Source organism: Theobroma cacao, chromosome 5, assembly GCF_053813885.1.
Source record: "Theobroma cacao isolate CCN51 chromosome 5, ASM5381388v1, whole genome shotgun sequence".
NCBI classification, from domain to species: Eukaryota; Viridiplantae; Streptophyta; class Magnoliopsida; order Malvales; family Malvaceae; genus Theobroma; species Theobroma cacao.
In genome coordinates this window covers 31,536,752-31,558,169 of record NC_142643.1, presented here as the reverse complement: position 1 = coordinate 31,558,169, position 21,418 = coordinate 31,536,752, and the positions used below count along the sequence as shown (strand labels likewise).

The window sequence follows — 21,418 nt, the reverse complement described above, 5'->3', positions numbered from 1 at the left end:
GAAATATGTGTTTTCCACTCGTATACTACATTTTTAGCTGGTTTCGAGATTTTTGAGAAAAAATGACTAAAATGCTCCTGTGAGAAAAAATTATTTTTCTATTGTTTTGGTTTGGAAATAGTTTATAATCTCTCAAAACATGATACTTAACAACTGTTGCTCACAGGGGAGGTACAAAAACTGATATTAAAGCCTTGCGAGGTTCCGATTGGCATTCCGAGCAATGAATGTCTATCGGGACGTCGCGGCAGTTGTCATAGGCTCGAGGGGAGTACCTGGTCATGACAAAGATGTTGTTTGATAGTTCTTTTATGTGGTCTTACAATGTGAGGCAGCAGATATAGACCAAGGCAAAAGAGGCTTTTGATAATTTAAACAGGGAACATATTAGATTAAGACAAGAGTTTCCGACAGTTTGGGAGAGGCTTAAAAAGTCCTTTGTCAAGCTTAATGTTGATGGTAGTGGTAAAGGGCAACCGAGAATTACAGTTAGAGGTGGATTGATTTGTGATGAGCTACGTATGAGGATTGTTGGATTCACTTGCAAAATCGGTATCTCATACTCATTGACAACTGAATTATGGGAACTTTATCAAGGTTTAAAATTGTGTTAGGATAGGGGGTATAGAAATATTCAAATGGGGACTGATTCAATGTTGGTTCTTCAAAAGCTTGCTAATCAAATTCATCCCTAGATCCAAATACTCACTTGTTGAGTGGAATAAGAAAGCTTTTTAATTTAAATTGGGAATGCTTTTTATCTCACGTTCAACCTGAAGCCAATCAGTGCGCCGATTGGATGGCAACACATAATGGGGATTTAGCTCTAGGTTTTCATAATTTTAATTCTTCGCCCACTAGGATTATTTATTTTTACTTGCAGATAATCTAGGTATATCTTGGCCTAGAATGATGTAATTAATTTTTATTTTATTCCCTAATATAAAAAAAGTCTCAAGCTTTTATTTTTTTAGAAGCAAGAAGAAAATTCATTAGATGAATATAAGGTCATACAAAAAACCTACAGCAATAAAAACAACCTGCAGGAAAGGGCGAGGCAAGCCCAGATGAAGGAAGAAAACTATACAAAAAGAAGTAAACAACCAACAATGAATGGAAGCATCCTATACAAGTTGAGATCCAAGCACAAAAGCCAAAAATACTCATAAAAAACAGACCTCATAATCATTGAGGAAGTCAAAAAATGATAACCTCAACAGATGTCAAAAAAGAAAAGAGCCATCAAAAGTCAAAAAAGAAGAGAGCTTAACCCTGTTAAATCATCTCTATACCTGCTTTATATTCTGATCAATCTCCTGAATTGCTGTAGAGTCACTAATCGATAACAAATTTGAAGGCCTAAGTACCCTTTCTTTAGCCGAAAAATCAGCCTCATTATTGGAGGAACGGGGAACATGGCTGATTTGCCATCTGTCGTCCTTAGCAAGAACATTACAAGTTTGCTTGACTAGCGACCTTAATGTTTAGAGGACTTTACCAGGATCAGAGATCCATTGTACACATTACAATTATCGCATGCAAGGAGAAAATAGTGGAAAGAGCACCACCTAAAAGCGGCGTACATAATTGCAGCTTCACTTACTGCTAGGAGTTCCACCTTGTTAGAATAAAAAATACCAATAGCCTTGGAAAATAAAACAATCATGTCTCTAAACTTATTTCTCAAGATACCCTTAATACCTAAGTCTTCAAGACAGCCACGGGAAGACCCATCTATGTTGAACTTGAGGAACCCAACCAACAACTTAGACCAAACGACCACATTCTTGTTTGTTTTGCTCTTAGCTAGGGTCGTTCCTTCATTCAAAAGTCTAGTGAGATAAGTAATAGAGGCATTGAGGTTTGGCCATTTCACCTTCATCCATTAAGCAACTTGAATTTTAGAGAGTTTAAACTCCCAATCCCAGATTTTACCTTTGAACACCACATCATTCCTCGCTGTCCAAATTGCCTATATGGTGGTGTACCAAACCATTTTACAAACTAGACCATTTTTCAAAAAATTAGTAGTCTCAAACCAAGATAGGAAATTAACCATAGGGTCCTTATGGACCACTCAGAAAACGTTCCTCAAGTTACACCACAACTGTCATAAGAGCCAAGATTTTTTACAAGTGAAGAATAAACGACTCATCGTTTCAGTCAAGCATCGACATAACAAACAAGTGGCTGCCTCCACACTGATAATGCCTTTGATTGCATGTGTATCCTTCACAGCCAGTCTTTTCCTTAATAGTTGCTAATAAAGAATCTCAATTTTCAAAGGTGCAAGACCAAACTAGATGAGTTTTCAGTGACTTCTCGATTAGGAATTAGAAAGTAAAACTTGTCGACAAAAATAGTTAGAGGAATAAACGCCACTTACACAACCTTTCCATATGAGTTTCTCTTGAGAGTTCTTGCTAATGGTTTGGCTGCTTATGAGAAGGTTGAAGCTCTCCCACTATTCACTTTCCCATCCAAAGACATTCTTGCATACCTCAATATTCCATGTCCCCTCATCCCCATTCCAATTGCCAAAATCTTCAAGGCTACCAACTTTTTTAACTACTAGAGCAAAGATTCAAGGGAAAACGACCTTGAGGGTGATGTCGTTGATCCACTCGTTCTCCCAAAAGCTGGAACGATTACCATTCCCAAGGATAGACCCATTTCATCCACAACGAAGAAGCTAAAATCATATGCGCCAGAGAGAGGCATGGTAATATTTTTCCAAATGCTAGATGCTTTACTTGGATTCCCTAGACTAGGTAAGATCCCATTAGGTTCCAACCCTGACTTTTTCACGAAAATTCTTCTCCACAAGTTGTCCGGTTCATTAATCTATTGCCAAAGCCATTTATTTAAAAGAGCTTTGTTTTTAAGACCAATGTCAATGAGTCCTAAACAGCCAAGATCGTAAAAGTTGCAAATGGTATCCCAATTGACATAGTGAAGCTTACACACATGATTTGGCCTTCCCTATATGAACCTTTTCAGGAATTTGTTGATCATCTTCCTAATCCAAGCAAGCATCTGGAATAAAACATATGAAAAATAGGAAGGCTATTTAAGACAGATTTAAGAAGTGTAAAATGTCCCCTTATAGATAGCGTTTTGGCTTTCCATTAAGAGAGTCTACATTCAAGCTTTTTAAGAACCACCTGCCAGATACTGGTAGAGCATAAAATGGAACCAAGGGGAGCCCAAGATAGGTGGATGGAAGCTTTCCCAACTTGTATTTAATCATATCAGCCTATGTCGTCACCAAGTGTGGATCAAGACCAACCCCATAAAGATAGCTTTTTTGCATATTGATCTTTAGTCCAAAGACAGCTTGAAAACATCTTAGTAAACATTTAGCATTAAGAAGAAAAAAAAGGTCAAGGTCACAAAGAAAAATCATATCATCAGCGTACTGCAAATGAGAAATGAAAACACTAGTATTTCTCACCACCACACCTTTAATGAGTTGATGATTAACTGCTCTGTACATAAGAGCACTGAACACCTCAACCACTAGATTGAAAAGAAGCTGTGACAGAGGATATCCTTGCCTAAGACTTTATTTCGTTCAGATTTCCTTTGTTAGCGAGTCGTTAACAAGAATAGAGACCAAAGTAGTCGAAATGCAAGTAGATATCTATGAGTGTCATTTAACACCAACCCATCATTCTTAACACAAGATCAAGAAAATCCCAAGAAACACTATCAAACTCATTGTCAAAGTCCACTTTAAATAATAGTCCATCTTGCCTATTTTTCCTATAAGGTCAACCATTTCATTGGGAATGAAAATGTAGTCCAAGAGTTGTCTACCACTTATGAAGGCAAATTAATTAATACCCACTACCTCATCAATAATAGTTTGTAATCTCATAGCAAAGGCTTTAGAGATGACTTTATAAAAACAACCCACGAGGCTGATCGAACAGTAATCATTAAGTGCATTGGGCATCTTGCATTTCAGTATTAGGGTGATAAATGAGGCATTAACCCTTTTTCTAAGTTACCGGTATTTTGGAAGCCAGAAGCAAAGTTCATCACCTTCTCCTTGATGGTTTGCCACTACCTTTTAAGAAAACAAAAGTTGAATCCATCTGGTCTAAGGGCTTTGTTCTCATCATAACTTTTAATTGCTTCCCAAATTTTCAATTCAGTAAATGACATTTCTAAAGTAGTGGTTGATTGCTGATCAATCTTTGAAAGACCATAGTTGAGTTCTTTAAGGCGTGAAACAACCATATATCCATATAGCAATTTGAAGTGATTAACAATTTCTTCCTTAATGTCTTTCGAAAAATCAATCGCACAATCTTGTGAAACGATTTTGAAAATAAAGTTAGCTCTATGTCTAGTTGAGGCAACATTGTGGAAGTAACAAGTGTTATGATCACCCTCTGAGTACCATCTCACACGGGACCTTTGATGCCAGGCTTTTTCATCTACTTGAAGGAGTTGTCGTAGTTCTTTCTTAAGCCTTCTAAAAGTGTTCCATTTTTGTACATTGGACTCTCCTTGTTGCATTTCCTTCGAAAGCTATTGAATTTCAAACTCAAGCCTACTAATTTTGTCAGGTAAATTGCTAAAGGTCTCATGCTACCATTTTTTAATGTGCTGTTTAGTACCCCCTCAGCTTGTGCCAAATAAAAGCTCACTGATTACCAAGATTTTTAGTTTCTTTCCATGCAATCTTGAACGTAACACTAAAACCAGAATCCTTTAACCAATGACTATAGAACCTAAAAGGCTAAGGACCCCAATTACTATAATCCGTACAAATTATAACTGCATTATGGTTCGAGATGGAAGGTGGGAGACAGCTCTGAATTCAGGATCTCCACTGCAATAAAAAACTGGTCCAATCCACTGAAAATGACTGTTTCCCTTAAGCTGCACCAGGTAAAGTTGCCCCCAACCATAAGTAAATTCATAAGGCTTGTTTTTTCAATGAAATTGCTTAATTGGACCATTGATTTATCAATACAATTACACCCAGTGTGCTCGTCCATATTTTTTATGCCGTTAAAATCGTCTCCTATGCTCCAAATGATATCGAAAGTTCATAAAGCAATAAGGATTTCTTACCAGAAGGCAACTCTTTCTTGCTCATCATTAGGAGCATAAACATTACCAAAACCACAAGTGCTGGTCATCCCTTATAGTTTGCCCATAATAAGAATGAATCTTCTATTAACAACAAAGTGTTAGATTATAAAAAAGTTCTAAAACCAGATAGAGATCAATCCACCAAAGGCATCCACTGAATCTGTAGCTAACCATTTACATTCACCTTTTCCCCACAATTGCGTTGCTATTTTGTCATTGACATTATGAAACTTAGTTTCTTGCAAAAGTAAAACCTTGGGCTAGTGCTTTAGGGAGAGGCTCTTTACTGCTTACTTTTTTTCAAGCTTACTAAGGCCCTTAACATTCCAAGTAATGGCAAACATGATGGAGAGAAGTTGAAAAAACTCAGGGAGAAAAATTTGATGACATACCTCCAAATGCAGTACATAAGTGGAGAGAAAACTCAGTTACCGTGTGCCTCATCCTCCAAGGCCATAAAAACACTAGTCCTCTCATTGTTAGAATGCTCAAAGACCATCCCTACCTTCTTTCCAACATCAATTGTTGTGACAGCCTCTTTAATAATAGTCGCATTATACTTGGCTATGTCATAGTCTATAAGTGGCTCATTTATCACTTCCAATTGCTGAGTCTTTTCTTTATAGTAGGAATTGATAATAGTTTGACCTTTCTTTCTACTTGAACCATGTTGAGCTATAGAGCTAGCTTTTCTTTGTCAAGTTTGGCACACTACAACTAGCTTAGTTTCACTCATTTCTGCTGACTCCCATGAGCCAGGAACTTTATTTTCATGTGCCAGATTCACCAGTTGAAAATTTGCAAGGCATTTACTTCTTCGAGGGTATCTCGTATCATCACAAGACTCTACATAGATAAATCGAAACTCACAACCATAGGAACTAGGAGAGGATTCTTTTGATCTTTGATTCAAGTTTTCAATTAAGAAGTCAAAAGCATATTCCATGGCAACTTCAACACACACACCACTTGACGCCTTGTCTTTATTTATTACCTTTTGATTTCCAAATGTTTCAACTTGAACAAGGCTGAAGAAGGGTTTCTCCATATCAAGTATGGACCTAGGTTCTTCCACACGACCTAATCATCCCTTGGGAATTTGTACCAACTTGTCAGGTCCATTTGGAATAGGCCCAAAGTCAGTAGAATCACCTTTTAATAGATCAAAATGTAGGGGCCCAAGGCGACAGTAGAGGTCCTTGTGAAATGGTGATGAGCTTTTGTGTAGCCTGATCGATGGATTGAGCCTCAATGGTCGAGGCTCACTCTTGGCTTTAACAACATTCGAGCTTTCTTTCCCAATTAACTGTGTTTTGAAATTTGAATTATCTCGTTCATAAAGTCTGACAAGATTTGGCATCTTGAGGATTGAGCCAAATCCCTGACCTCCACTCTACACAGTAGTCCTGACAAGGTCCACAACTAAGGGAGTAGATTCGTTAATGGAAGATTTGACGTTCTCAACAAATGGTTCAGGATCTTGATAGGTTTTCTTGAGCCTCAACACCACATGGCAACCATTAATGGACAACTCTTTCCATTCAGGGATCAACCGCCCTTCTTCAAGCATAATGAGCACCTTGGCAACATCGAATCTTTGTAAGGAACAACTGGCATTGCTAACTTTAATAACTTTCCCCTAAAAACTCCAATATTTCTGAATGTATTTTTACACCAGAGGTGCAAAGGAAGATTTTCAATAGAAATCCAAATAGGACAAAATCCTCTTTCTACCATGGTGTGATAAGGCGTAACAGAGATAAACCAGGTAACAAACAAATTTAAAAAGCTTTCAAGGATGATTTTCATTTCCTCATCATTAGAAGTGATGAGAATTACAAGAAATCCAAGGGGGTGGATAGTAACAAGAATTCCTTCCTATATGAGTTTGGATTGGATTGAATTGAGAGAAAATGCATTTTTTATACAAGCAACGACACTCCTATTAGTACATTCAACATCATTATCATTAATATCAACACTGATGTTAATAAATTCACTCATATTTTTTAGGGAGGCATTAGTTAATTGACTTGAAATCTGCTGTGGTGTTGTGGTAGGTTCAGAAGTATAGAGCAGAGCCTTTTTGAAGTTTTTTTTTTCTTTTTTTGTCAACCCTTGTTGTAACTACATGTGGTCTCACTTTTGTTTTTTTTTATAAGGCCCTGTTCACAATAATTCGATAATCGTCAAGCACCATATTAGAGCCTTGCAAAATGGCCTTCCTCATTGACTCTAGTGAGTGGTAGCACACAAAGGCAAAGACTGGCTTGTTGGATGGCTTGTTTGCTTGATGAGGATTCCGTAAGAAAAGCATCAACAACCACTCTAAATTTCTGAATGTTATCGGTCAGCTATCTCCAAGTGGTTTTCGGGCTTAGATTCCTAACATAGACTGAAAAAAGTGTACTTTTCCACTGCTTGATATGCTTGCCGTTTACCTGACCACCAAACCTCTGAAGCCTTCGACCATTGATAGTAGCTATTGAGCATAGACGCTTCGCCCTTATGTACCTCATTTTTTCTTGACTTTTTTGAAGTCAAAGTCTCGAGTTTTAAACTTGCTTCTAATTATATCATAATATTAATAAAAAAAATTTACATTTTAGTTGCTTTGAAGTGAACTGAATCATTCTTTACATGATTTAGGGGTGGAGTTATTTTAATTAGGGTTTAAATTTAAATTTATCACTCAATTTAAGGTGATAGATCAAATTTACCATTTATCTTTAAACAGATACTAAGTTTAAATTTATTGCTTTTATTTAGGGTGATATATCAATTTTATAATTTTTATTAAAATGGGCGTAATTTTACCATTTTTCATTTTCAATTTGGTTCAAAATTAGTCAAAAGTTAATGATAAAAAAAAATTCTTGAGTATTTGAACCATCTTTTTGAATAAAGTGGTATATATATTTTTTGTAATATAAAAGATAGTGTTACGCAGGGACAAAGAGTAGCCTCTCAAAATTTTTAAAATTATTTATTTATTATATATTTTTTAATCAAAGGCAGACCATAGTATATTTAAAGGGAGCCATGGCACTTTCAAAAATTTTAAAATTTTTTATTTAATATATATATATATTAAATATATATATACATATTAAAATTTTATTAGAACCTATTTTTGGATTATGATCAATGATATGGGAATTTCCTATCAATCAAAAGATGAAATTCGTCTTGCTTATCTTAAACGTGAGCCATGTCAACTCATTCTTAAGAAACATCCTTTATCAGATGATGATCATCCTCATCATTTTCAAGCTTTTTGATTTGAATTATATCCTTCATGGTTGGAGTATTCTTGTGACAAAGATGCTCTATTTTGTTTGCCATGCTACCGTTTTGGTAAGAAGGCTTCAAATCATCCAGGTTCAAATGCATTTATTGAAAAGGGCTTTAAAAAGGTGGAAGAAAGTAACTATTGGAGAAAATTGTCCACTTTTGAATTATGTTGAGAAAAATTCAAATTCCTTACATAATGTTGTTATAAAATCTTGTGAGGATTTATTGAAAAAGTCCCACATATTGGGAGGCTTATCAAAAGACTAGCATTTAAACGAGATCTTGAATAATTGACTTAGGCTCAAAGCTCTCATAGATTTTGTTAAATGGTTAACTTTTCAAGCTTGTGCGTTTAGAGGTCATGATGAAAGTCCATTCTAAAAAAATAAAGGAAATTTCATTGAAATGTTGAAATTGTTAGGATTTTACAATGATAATGTTCATAAGCTTATCTTGGAAAATGATCCACGGATTGCTAAGTACACATCCAACGATGTTCAAAAAGATATTTTGCATATTTTGGCTAATATGGTGAGAAATTCAATTAGAGATGAGATGGAAAGTGGTAAATTTTGTATCACTATTGATCAAGCTCAAGATAAGTTTCAAAAAGAGCAAGTGGCTATTATTTTGAGATTTGTTGATGTTGATGGTTTTGTCCAAGAACGTTTCATTGATCTTGTACACATTAGTGATGCTAGTGTAATGACCTTGAAGAAAGAGTTAGTGTCAATTCTTTCTTGTTATAACCTTCAAGTTAAGAGTATTGAAGGTCAAAGATATGATGGTGCTAGTAACATGTGTGGTGAAGGGAATGGTTTACAAGCTTTGGTACTTAACTATTGTTCATACGCATATTATGTACATTGTTATGCTCACAGATTACAATTAGCATTGGTTACAACATGTAGAGAAGTAGTTCATATTCATGGATTTTTTGCACAGTTGACTTTTATTGTAAATATTGTTAGTGTTTCTTCCAACTGGCATGACCGATTACTAGTTGCTCAAGCAATTGACATTGCAAACATGATTGTTAGTGATGAACTTGAAATAGGTAGAGGAGCAAATCAAGTGGGAACTCTACAAAGAGTTGGAGATACTCGATAGAGCTCACATTTTCATTTTATTTGTAACTTGATGAGAATGTTTGATGCAACTTGCACTATTATTGGAAATATTATTGATGAAGGGGCCATTTATTCACAAAGAGGTGATGCTTTTGTTGCTAATAAAATGTTAGCATCATTTGAAGTTATTTTCATATTAAACTTGATGTTTGAGATCATGGGTTCTTTGTCAAGCATTACAATTACACTTTCAAGATATTTTAAATGCAATTCTTCTTGTTTTTAGTACAAAGTCACTCTTTCAGTAGTTGAGAGATGATGGGTGGTCTAGTTTGCTTGAGAATGTGCAAAAACTTTGTCAAAAACATGAGATAGAAATTCTTGACATGGGTGCATGACATATCTTGGGCAAAGATCGATCTCGTCAACCAGATGTAACTGTGGAGCATCATTATTGAGTTAGTGTATTTTTAGTGGCAATAGATTCCTAGTTACAAGAATTGAATTTGAAATTCAATGAGTAAACTGTAAAACTTTTAACTTTATGCACTACTTTGGATCTTAAAAAAAATTTACAAATCATTTAACATTGATATTTTTTTTTAAAAAAAAGTAAGAATAGGGATGGCAATGGGTGCCTTATTATAGAGTACCCATAGGTGCCCAACCTAGTTATATTGAGTTAAGGTACCTTATAAATAGGTTTGGGACGGGTTGGGATAGTGATTTCACTACCCGTATCGAGTTCAAGTACTACATCTTGGGTACCCGTTACTCGAACTCGATTATGTTAATATTCGGGTTCCACGGATATTAGCCTCGAACCCGATTCCAATACCCGTTTTATATATATTTTATTATTTAAATAATTAAATTAAAAATGTCCACTTTTGTTGGTGTTTAGATTCGAACCCATAAAGAGAAAAACAATCAAAACGTTGACCATCTTTACAAACAATTTCTTTTATTAAATGTTGACAAATATATTAAAAAGTATGGTTACTTAAATTATAAATGTGACGACATTAGTATATTTAAATTAAAAAATTATTAGATTATTAATGATGTATAAATAATATAAATATCATATCATATTACAAAGGAATATAATTACTATTATATATATACTTTTAATATAATATTTTTATTTTTTATTTTGTGTTAACATTACAAAAATTTAACTTACAATACATATACTTCAAGAGAGTCTTTGAGATTAGAATAGTTTTGGAATCTAACTATTTTTTTAATTTCATGTAATTAAAGACAAACCCATATAGTTAATTAAATTACTTCATGAAATTATGATTATTAATTAACTTGTAATTTTTAATATATATACATTATATATATGGGGTTCATTTATAAGAAATATAACTACTATATTATATATATACTAATACTTTTAGCATATGTATACTTTAAATATAAATATATATACTTTTTATTTTATGTTAACTTTACAAAAATTATAACTTGTAAAATTATTAATTATAATATATACACCTTTGTTTATATAAACTTATAATATACAAACCTTAAGAGAAGTTGCTAGATTAGAATAGTTTTTAAACCTAGTTTTTTTTTTAATTTGGTGCAGTTAAGGATAAATCCATATAATTAATTAAATTAATTCATGAAACTATGATTATTAATTAACTTGTAATGTCTTTTAATATATTTACTTTATATATATTGGGTTCATTTATAAAGAATATACTTACTTTTATATATATACTAAAATACTTTTAGTGCGTGTGTATATATATATATATATATATACTTTAAATATAAGCATATTTACTTTCTATTTTGTGTTAACATTATAAAAATTATAACTTATAAAATAATTAATTATAATATATATACCTTTATTTGTATAAACTTATAATATGTAAATTTAATTATCTAAAAAGAAGTTATGAGATTAGAATAGTTTGGAAACTTAGCTATTTTTTTTAATTTTATGTAATTAAGGACAAATCTATATAATTAATTAAATTAATTCATGAAACTATGATTATTAATTACTTTGTAATGTCTTTTAATATATTTACTCTATATATATTGGGTTCATTTATAAAGAATATACTTACTATTATATATATACTAAAATACTTTTAATGTGCGTATATATATATATACTTTAAATGTAAACATATTTACTTTCTATTCTGTGTTAACATTATAAAAATTATAACTTATAAAATTATTGATTATAATATATATACCTTTGTTTGTATAAACTTAATTATCTAAAAAGAAGTTATGAGATTAGAATAGTTTTGAAACTTCACTATTTTTTTTTAATTTCATGTAAGTAAGGACAAACCTATATAATTAATTAAATTAATTCATGAAACTATCATTATTAATTACCTTGTAATGTCTTTTAACTTATTTACTTTATATAAATTGCGTTCATTTATAAGGAATATAATTATTATTATATATATACACTAAAATACTTTTCACATATATATACTTTAAATATAAATATATTTATCTTTTATTTCGTGTTAACATTATAAAAATTATAACTTATAAAATTTTTAATTATAATAATATATGCACACTTTATGGTATATAAATCGTAATGTCTTTTAATACATATACTTTATATTATATATTATGTTTATTTATAAAAAATATAATTACTATTATATAAATTAATAATTATTAAACAATAAAATAATATTAATTTTTATTCTCAACAAATAATAATAATATTGATTTTTGTAATTTAATAATAATAATATATTAAGGATAAAAACCCTAGCCATTATTTTCCTTTCTTACTTTCTTCTTTTCTTTTATTCCTTCAACTAGCTGTTCTTTTTCTTCCCTCAATCAACTCAATCAACTACTTTTTCTTTTTTTCTTTCTTCCCTCAGCCACTCGTTCCTTCCTACTTCTTTTCATGATTTCTTCCTCGCTACTAAGTGGCAATTCTTCTTTTATTGCTTCTTCTTCTTTCATTCCTTTTTCTTTTTTTCCCCTAGCAGCCGTTTTGATCCTCCATTATTGGCACCCATGAACATTTTAGTTTTTTTTATTTTAATCGGGTTTAAAATGAGTTAAGGTAATTATAGGGTAGTAAGAATGTATTAGGATTAGGGTTAGGGTAGTAATTTCGAAAATTATTCGGATTGTTAATAGGGTTTGAGTATTTGATTTTTTATAGGGTTAGGGTTCGGGTGCCTCAAAATTAACGGGTACCCTACCTGTTGACAACCCTAAGTAAGAACCGTATTCATTCATTCATTACAAGGGATAGGAGTCCCCATTCAATACAAGCAAGAGCCTCTAACTTCGGTCAAAATGCCTCAAAAAACAAGGGAGGAAAAGAACCCAAAATCATGGCATAGGCAAGTCACCTAAACCTTTAGGAAACAAAAACAGAAGAACACATCCAAAAAATCAAAACAAGATCCTAAAAAAAAAGAAAACTTCTTTGAACCAACTAAAAAATTCCCCTAAAACCAAAGAAACAAAAACCATTTGAGGCTTGGAGAAAGAACAACAACATGAATCTGCTTAAACAAAAGGTTCCTCCAAAGCAAATCAATAAATGATAGGAAAATAGCAATAGCCACATCAACACCATCGAGAATACCAGTAGCAAACTGATACAAAATCAAGAAAACAAGGATGAGAATCATCATCATCATCACACAAAGGAGAGGAGCTACAATCGTCATCAACTTGAGGCCATAAGAATTACCACTCTTTAAGTCTGATTAGAATTAGTCTCCCTATTAGGAGCCACCCGCAATAGATTTTCCTGTCTAATAGCCCTTTTTTTTGCCTATTGATCAGCTCTAGTGATAACTACAAGCTAGAAGAGAATTTTTATTTTCAAGATTTCATGAAGCAAGAAAAACTTCTTTTGAGGTTACAATTGAGGCATTATGAACTTAATATACCTCATCACCAAGGTTTTGAAGATATTAAGACACTTTTTGAATTGTGTCAGAGATTGCCAAAAACAAAAAAGTCAAGAAATTATCACTTGATGAATAGATTAATTCGTCTTGTTTTAACTTTTATGATTTGTACAGAAATTACAAAGAGATCCTTTTCAACAATGAAAATTGTGAACACAATACTTCGAAATAAAATAGATGAAGAGTTTCTTGTAAATAATGTAGTTGTTTATATTGAGAAAGACATTGTTAGCCTTTTCAATATAGAGTCAAGAATTGATGAATTTCAATTTAAAAAATATTGTCGAGCACAAATTTTTTAAAAGACTACTATAAATTTTTTTTTTGTTTTGATTTACATGTTATATAAAATTATTGTCTGTTATGAATCTTTTGATTGTTGGTTAAGTTCAACGTATTAGTTTTAAAAATTTTTAACCTTTATTCCTCTTCGTTTTCGATTCCCAACAAAAGTTGGCTAACTCTGCCTCTTCTATTACCAGCGTTTTTACCATTTCCTTGTATCTCAAAAACTTATTTCCCATACTCTTATAATTTAAACTTATTTCTCAATTAATTGTATTTTTGTTATTTAATTGCTAACTTATCTTCTCTTTTGTAATATTTTTTAATAGCATAAGTTGTTTTCTTTTGTGATTTTATAAAAGAAAAAAACGTAAAACCTAAAGGTTTTCTTTATCTCCATCTTAACTCTTTCATGTTGGATTTCGAAGTCCTGAAATATAGAATTATAATCTCTTACTAGAAAAGAAGAAACTTAATGCTGAAGACTACAACATTTTTAACTTTTTACTACATAATTTTTGCGACAATTGCTTTAATGCAACTAAATTCTTCACATAACACTTAATAAATTTCCATTTAGCTACACTATTTGAAGTAGAATCTTTTAAAATAAATTTAAAATAGATTTGTTGGTAAAGAAGGAGAAAAGCCCATGAAACAACCTAAAATAAAAGTGAAGGTCAGCGTTTATGTGAGCCGACCATAGGCGAGAATATTACTAACAAAAAGAAAAAGAGAAGGGGGCACGTGAGACTCATTCTTTTCTCGCCTCTCTCTCTCTCTTTGTGTCTCTCACCTTTTATTGCATAACGAAGACTCTCATTCTTCACATAACAAAGACTCTCACCAAATTTTTTTAGATCTTTTACTCTCAAATTTTTTCTTAGACAAGTAAAGATATTTATCAATTCTCTTTTTCTTTCTTTGTTCATTTTTCCCATTTAGCTACCAAGAAATCCTTTCTTAAGTACATAAGGATGTCCTTTACTATTAGCTAATTACATTCACTTGGATTAGCTTTTTATTTGCTCATGACACTCAGAGCATATGAAAAATGTCTTAAGACTTCGGTTATTTTTTTCGAAGTTTGTTGAAGTAGGTGATTTAAATTATATGAAATTCCTTGTAATTAGGGAAGCTTTTTACTATCTTTATGGATTTAATCAGGAATAGGTCTTATGCTTTACTAGTAGAAAAGATTCTACTAATGCAATAAATTGGTTTAACAATCCGGGTAAAGCACCTTGGTCATTGAACAATTATGTAATACATTCAGAAGTCTTAAAACAAAAGGTTAAGTAGCTGCAAGTTGTGCATATTCATAGGAAAATTAATTCTATTGCATACAGTCTTGCAAAAGCAAGGATTAATAGATCCCAACAACTCTTGATTTTTTCTATTTGAGGTCAAGTTGCTTGCTTGAATTTTTTTTGGTCTTTTATTTGCTATGATAGAATGGCTTTGTTAAGGTTCAGTGGTTGCTCCCCTTCACCTTCTGTCTTCTGGTGGTTGCTCCCCTTCACCTTCTGTCTTCTGGTGGTTGTTGGATTGATGGAATGGTTTTGTGAGGTGGGCACTCAAATGTTGGGGCATGCTTGGGAATTGAATGTTTGATACTTGGTGATGAAATGGGTGGCGGTACCATTTTTTTTTATTGTGTTATTGTTTTTGGTGTTTTCTGGATTTTTTCTTGGCTAATCTCTCTAACCTTTTCCAAATCTACATTGGCTCAATTTTTGGCACCTAGATGTGTGTTCTAAGAGTCCTTTGTCTTAATCTCTTTTGATTGTCTTTTCCATCTTCAGTGAGGTTGTTGCACTGTTTGAGATTATAATTTATTGATAAGTCGTTTAAAGGTGGAGCTTTGTTTTAATGTTACTAGAGTATGACCGTGCATTGCACACGAGCCTCTTTGCACCCCCTTGCTTTCTCTCTTTGCTTCAATATCTTTTCGCTTTCTCTTTCTGCCCTGAAATAGAGGAAGCGGAGTTACCAGAGAAGTTTAACGTGCACCAACAACCTGTGGATATCTCTCTCTTTCTCCCAGATTGAGCTTTTGTTGTTATTGTTGTGTCTCACAAAAGTTTTTCCTTCTGTTCAGAAAGAGAGAAAAACTGAGACCAACCCCATTTGTTTTTGCTCTCATTTTCTTTTTTGTTAGAAAAGACCCAAAAGAAAGAACAAAGTCTAGTCCTTTTGTGGGGATTTGTTGTAAATTCATCTTCTTCTTCTGTTCTTTCTTCAAATCTGTTACCAACCCTTCTTTTCTTTCTTCCTGTTTCCACTACTGTACTATGGTAGAATAGGTGTGCAAAAAGACCAACAACCAAATTAAACTCCTTGAGAAGCAAACCAAGAGACAGGCGGTCAAAAACCCACGCGTCAGACAATTGAAGTATCCACGTTGTAGAATAGCAAACCTCCACATGCTAAACTTGAAGACTCGGAGCTTCACAACTCTCCTCCTAAGCCTCCATGTTGTCAACTCTGAAAATCCCATTGAAACTTCCTTTTAAATAAATTACAGATGAAAGAGTTGTTACTCTTTTACGTAACATGGTATGCATTCCTTTGTTAATTATCATGTACTTTTCTTCTATTAATATTACTATTTTTGTCTTTCAGAAAAAGAAAAATTTGGTACAATTAATGTTTTAAAGGGAATGTGCTGCTCCTTTTAACTCCGTCGAGACGTGGGCTTAATTAGTTATTGCTTCCTAACTTTTCTGAGCAAGTCAGCACCAAATTCAGACGGGGGAGAGTACTTCGCGACGTGCATGAACATGGGCCACAAACTCAAATTTTCACTGTTTTCCTCTTTCTTGGCACAATGGTTTTTTTCAAACTGGTAAGCATTTGGTAATGGTATTGTCCAAAAATCCAGAGAGAAAATGACTTTCTTATCCTTCTTTAAGCCAAGCAAATGTCAAGAATGCGAAACATATAGGTTGAATTTGGACTCCAGGAGTCAATGTCAAAACACGCATGTCCTTTGCAGATACTTGTCACATGTCAAAACTGTTGCCAACTTGAGTTGAGTGACGACAATACTGAATGGCAAGAAGGGAGAAAAACTTTTGTAGGCTTAAAAAAGGGGCAGCATTTAAAAAATACTTACAACCTAAAATTGTTAATGACTAAGATTTATGCAAGCTATTGTTGCCCATTCATTTTAATTTTGTAAGATTATCCTTTGTCCAAAACTTTACCAAATTTTATTGAATGAATTCCAGCTAAGTACAATTAAACTAGTTAAGTAAAATAAAATAAAACCAAAATGGTGACAAACTATGAAATAGATGTGTATTGCTTTTTGTTGTCATTTTACCAGATTGGTTTAATAAGGTTTCACGTTATTATTATCATGTACAGATTTATGGACTTTTATGTTTTTTTTTTCTCAATCAATTTTATGTTAGAGTTTGTTAACCATGTGATAGTTTATTAATTTGCTTATTTTGATTTTTTTATATTAAATATAATAATTTATGATTATATATAATTAACTGATTATACTTTTCAATGTCAACTACAAGAATATATATACATCACGCCGGATTTGTCTAGATCCCTATGATTCTAGCTATAGAGTTGGAGCATGTGCGCAACTTGGATTTCAAATAATCAAATTGGTTGACTCCTAAGGCTTTAGTAAAAATATCTACCGATTGTTCAGTCGTAGAGACATAACAAGTAGAGATAAGGCCAGACTCAACCTTCTTGCGAGCAACACAGACAATCAGTCTCAACGTGTTTTGCACATTTGTCAAAAACTGGATGGGCAGCTATATGTATGATTGCTTGGTTTGTCACAATATAATATAGCCGGTGAAAAACGCGTGTAACCAAGATCAGACAAGGGATATGTGAGCCAAATGATTACAAATAGGACCATGAACATAGCATGATATTCTGCCTCAGTAGATCATTTAGACACTACAGGTTGTTTCTGTCTTCCGTGAAATAGGAGTAGAGCTAAGACATATGCAGTAACCATTGGTTGATCGACAGGTCATAAGGCAACTTGTCTAATCAGAGTGGCAATATGCTATAAGATGAAGTGGACCAGAAGAGATAAGAATTTGCCCGTCCAAGTATGCCTTTTAAGTACCGAAGTACATGAAGCACAACATACATGTGAGGCTTTCGAAGTTGATGCATAAATTGACTTAGAATATGAACACTACGAAGGATGTCAAGGCGAGTAATGGTAAGAAAGATAAGACGCCCAACTTAGCACCTTCAGGATGAAGGTTCTAAGAGGAGTTTACCATCTGCATTTGTGAGTTTGAGATACTGTTCCATGAGGGAAGTAGCAAGCTTTGCAACAGAGAAGCTTATATCAGCAATAACGTCAAGAACGTACTTCATTTTACCCCAAATCCCTTGCGTAGAACCAGATAATTCAAGCCCCAAGAAATAGTGATGGGGACCCAGATATTTAAGGTGAACGTTGACGGATTGCTTAATCTTATCAATTGCTTCATTGCTGTTCCTCGTAATTGCAATGTCATGAACGTGGACCAACAAAAACAAGCTGTATGTGGATGTATGACAAAAAACAAAGAGGAATAATTTACCTTAGATTGAAGAAAACCAGCTTCAAGAAGAGCATGAGAAAATTTAGAAAACCAATTCCTTGCGGCTAGTTTAAGCCCATAAAATTATTTGTTAAGGTAGAAAACTTTCCTCCTTAACCTTGGCATATCCTGGTAGGAGTTTCATGTACATTTCTTTAGACAAATCACCATGAAAAAATGCATACATTTCTTTAGACAAATCACCATGAAGAAATACATTATTGCTGTCAAGTTGATAAAGAGGTCAATGGTTAATTGCTCCAAAGCAAGAAGGGCTCGAATAGTTTGAAGTTTGGCCACGGGAAAAAGTTTCATGATAATCAATCCTTTGGGTCTAGTGTATAATTGGCAATACGACGGGCATTATATCTCTCAATTGACCCAGCAAAATGTCGTCTAACTTTATACATCTAGTTGCAGCCAATGGGTTGTTTTGCTAGAGGAAGAGAGATAAGACTCAATGTGTTTTATGCCTCAAGAGCGTTAATCTCAACTTGATAACTTTCACGCCATTTTGCAAAATTTACTCCTTGAGCAAAAGACTTAGGCTCTTCATTAGTTGACAAGGTAGTGAGAAAAGAAGCATACTTAGGTGTGAAATGACTGTAGGAAAGATAATGACGAATGGGATAAAGAGTACTTGGTGAAGAGGATTGATTGGATTGGGCAGTGGAGCAGTAGTAGCCTTGAAAATGCGAAAGAGGTATGTGAGACTTATTGAAGTTCCTAGGAAAATCTGTCCGAGGGAAACTTTCTTGTAGTGGGAGTGTATGCAATTGATTAATCTGTGGCGGAATAGCCTCTAGATAATGGTTGGTTTGTCTTGTGAGGGTACAACAGGACCAATGTATTCTATGGGAAGAGGAATGATGGTGGAAGTTGGTTTTTGAAGTTGTTGTGGTTCACGAAAAGGAAAACAATGTTCGAAGAATTTGTAAGCCTTTTGACCATGAGGAAATCCAAAAGAAAATCCTAGATTTGTCACGTAAGTCAAATTTATTTTTCTTAATCATAACATATAGACTAGAGCAAAGATATCCAACCACTCGTAAATGTTGGTATGATGGAGATTTATTGAAAAAAATTTATGAGGTTTTTCATTAAAATTTTGGAAGGAGTTCGTTTAATAAGATATGCAACTGTAAGGACACAATCCCTCAAAATTTTTGAAGGTAAATTAGCTTGAAAAGGTAAAGAACATGCAATATTAAGAAGATGACGGTATTTGCTTTCTGCCACGCCATATTGTTGTGATGTCTGTGAGCAACTATGTTGATGATTTACTCTCAATTCATTGAGAAAAGTTTGAAAATGAATACCAAAAAGTTCTTGAGCATATCGCTTTGGATTTGCTTCATTTCTTTTGAAATTGTCTTTTACCGTGGCTAGAAATTACGTAAAAGCATGACTGATTCGAATTTACAGCGCATGAACACCCAAGAAGCATTGGAGAAATCATCCACTATAGTTAAGAAGAAATGTCAACTAGAAATACATGGAAAATTATATGAGCCCCAGACATCGAAATATATTAAATCAAAATAACTATTAAAATGAGAAAAATTTAAAGTAAATGGTAAATGGTAAATGGTAAACGGGTATGATTGGATGAAAGACTTATCATGCAAATGCACTTATTACAAAATGAAATTCCTAAATCGACTTGACGCAAGAAATTTGAAATAGATGATGAGGGGTGTCCTAATTGCTAGTGGCAAATGTCAAATGAATGCTATGAGTAAGAAGTGGTCACATTTGAGTAAGGTTGTTGGACAAAATAGTACAGACTACCACGCTTTTCATCCACTCCAATTTTCCTCGCCAGTCGGTCCTATATAACAGAGTGGTCACCATAAAAAACAAAACAAGAACAAAGTCTTTTATTGAGTTGATAAATTGACATCAATCTAAAATGAAATGAAGGAACTAAAAGGTAATTTTCTAATTTCAAGGATAGACTGAGTGTAGTGCCTTCGTGAGTGATTGATGTCGATTGTCATGTGAGCAATGGGATAGGTGAAGAAGAAATAGCATGTTATAATTTAAGTTGTGTAGGTAAAGATGTCATATGATCAGTGGCACTAGAATCTATTATGCAAGTATCATTATTTGACTTATGGAAAACACTGAAATATTGTGACAAACCTGTTGTATTGACTAAAGAAGAACCTGCAGCATTTGCTAAAGGAATGGAATTAAGTACCAATAGTAAATGCTAGGGCATTATGTGCTTTGATCTAAAACTGTAGCACTTGTTGTGCTAAAGTTTTCACTTGAAGATTTCGAGCTGTTGTTTTTTTGTTTTTTTTGCTCAGCCAATCAAAATAATGTATTAATATCAATGATAACTATAGTGTACAGATCAGCCCAAGTTGGGGATCAAGTTAGTCAACAAAAGAAAGCGCCTGTTGGTACTTAGTACCATTAAACAAAAGAAAAAATTATGGGAAAAGGATCTCGTGATAAGGTGATTTCAGAAATAACAATTCATATAAAATTATCTGTTTCTAGCTAAAAAGAAGCGTGACTAGACCAAAATGCCCTTAAAAACATCGTTTCAAATAAATGCTCAACTGTTTGAGCTATCTCCCTCCTGCTAGAAAGAAAATAGAAAAAAATAAAAATAAATGCTCAACTGTTTGAGCTCGGTCATCTTTCTCTCTCAACTCTCTAAACTGTCTCAATTCTGTCAAGTCTCTGTTGAGCACCATCGCTGTTAGCTCTCTTAGCTCTCTAAACTATATGAGCTCTGTCAACTTTCTATTGAGCACCATCGTCAAAGGGCTGTGATCTATCTCTCGGCATCTGGCCATATTGTCGTAGATTAACAGACCCTATAACAGAGATGACATCAAGGTACCTGTTATTGGGTTTATTGCTGCAACACACTTAAATTTCTGAAACATTTGGTGTAAATTAGAAGATGGATTAGAAACATTGTCCAGAGTTGTTACACGCTATACATCTATAACATGTGTTAGCGTTATTTTAGCATACCATGACATTGGTAAATGCATGGCATGTTACAACATTTTACGTTATATGCATGGCTTGTTACAACATTTAACGTTATATGCATGGTGTGTTACATCATTTTACACTATATGCATGGTGTGTTACAACATTTTACATT

General features: G+C 33.3%; 1 protein-coding gene across 1 annotated transcript; it reads left to right on the top strand.

Moving 5' to 3' along the window:
* Positions 1 to 8,808: 8,808 nt before the first annotated feature.
* On the top strand, positions 8,809 to 9,513 carry LOC148762566 (uncharacterized). Its single transcript, XM_088806626.1, has 2 exons — positions 8,809 to 9,234; positions 9,349 to 9,513. The coding sequence occupies exons 1-2, from the start codon at positions 8,809 to 8,811 to the stop codon at positions 9,511 to 9,513; spliced, it is 591 nt and encodes a 196-aa protein (XP_088662752.1).
* Positions 9,514 to 21,418: the final 11,905 nt, after the last annotated feature.

What these genes read in the sequence shown, in the direction of transcription:
- LOC148762566 (XM_088806626.1), top strand. Translation starts at nt 8,809, where the DNA reads ATGTTGAAATTGTTAGGATTTTACAATGATAATGTTCATAAGCTTATC. An exon ending in GGAATGGTTTACAAGCTTTG is followed by an intron (nt 9,235 to 9,348) that starts GTACTTAACTAT and finishes TTTTTTGCACAG; the next exon opens with TTGACTTTTATTGTAAATAT.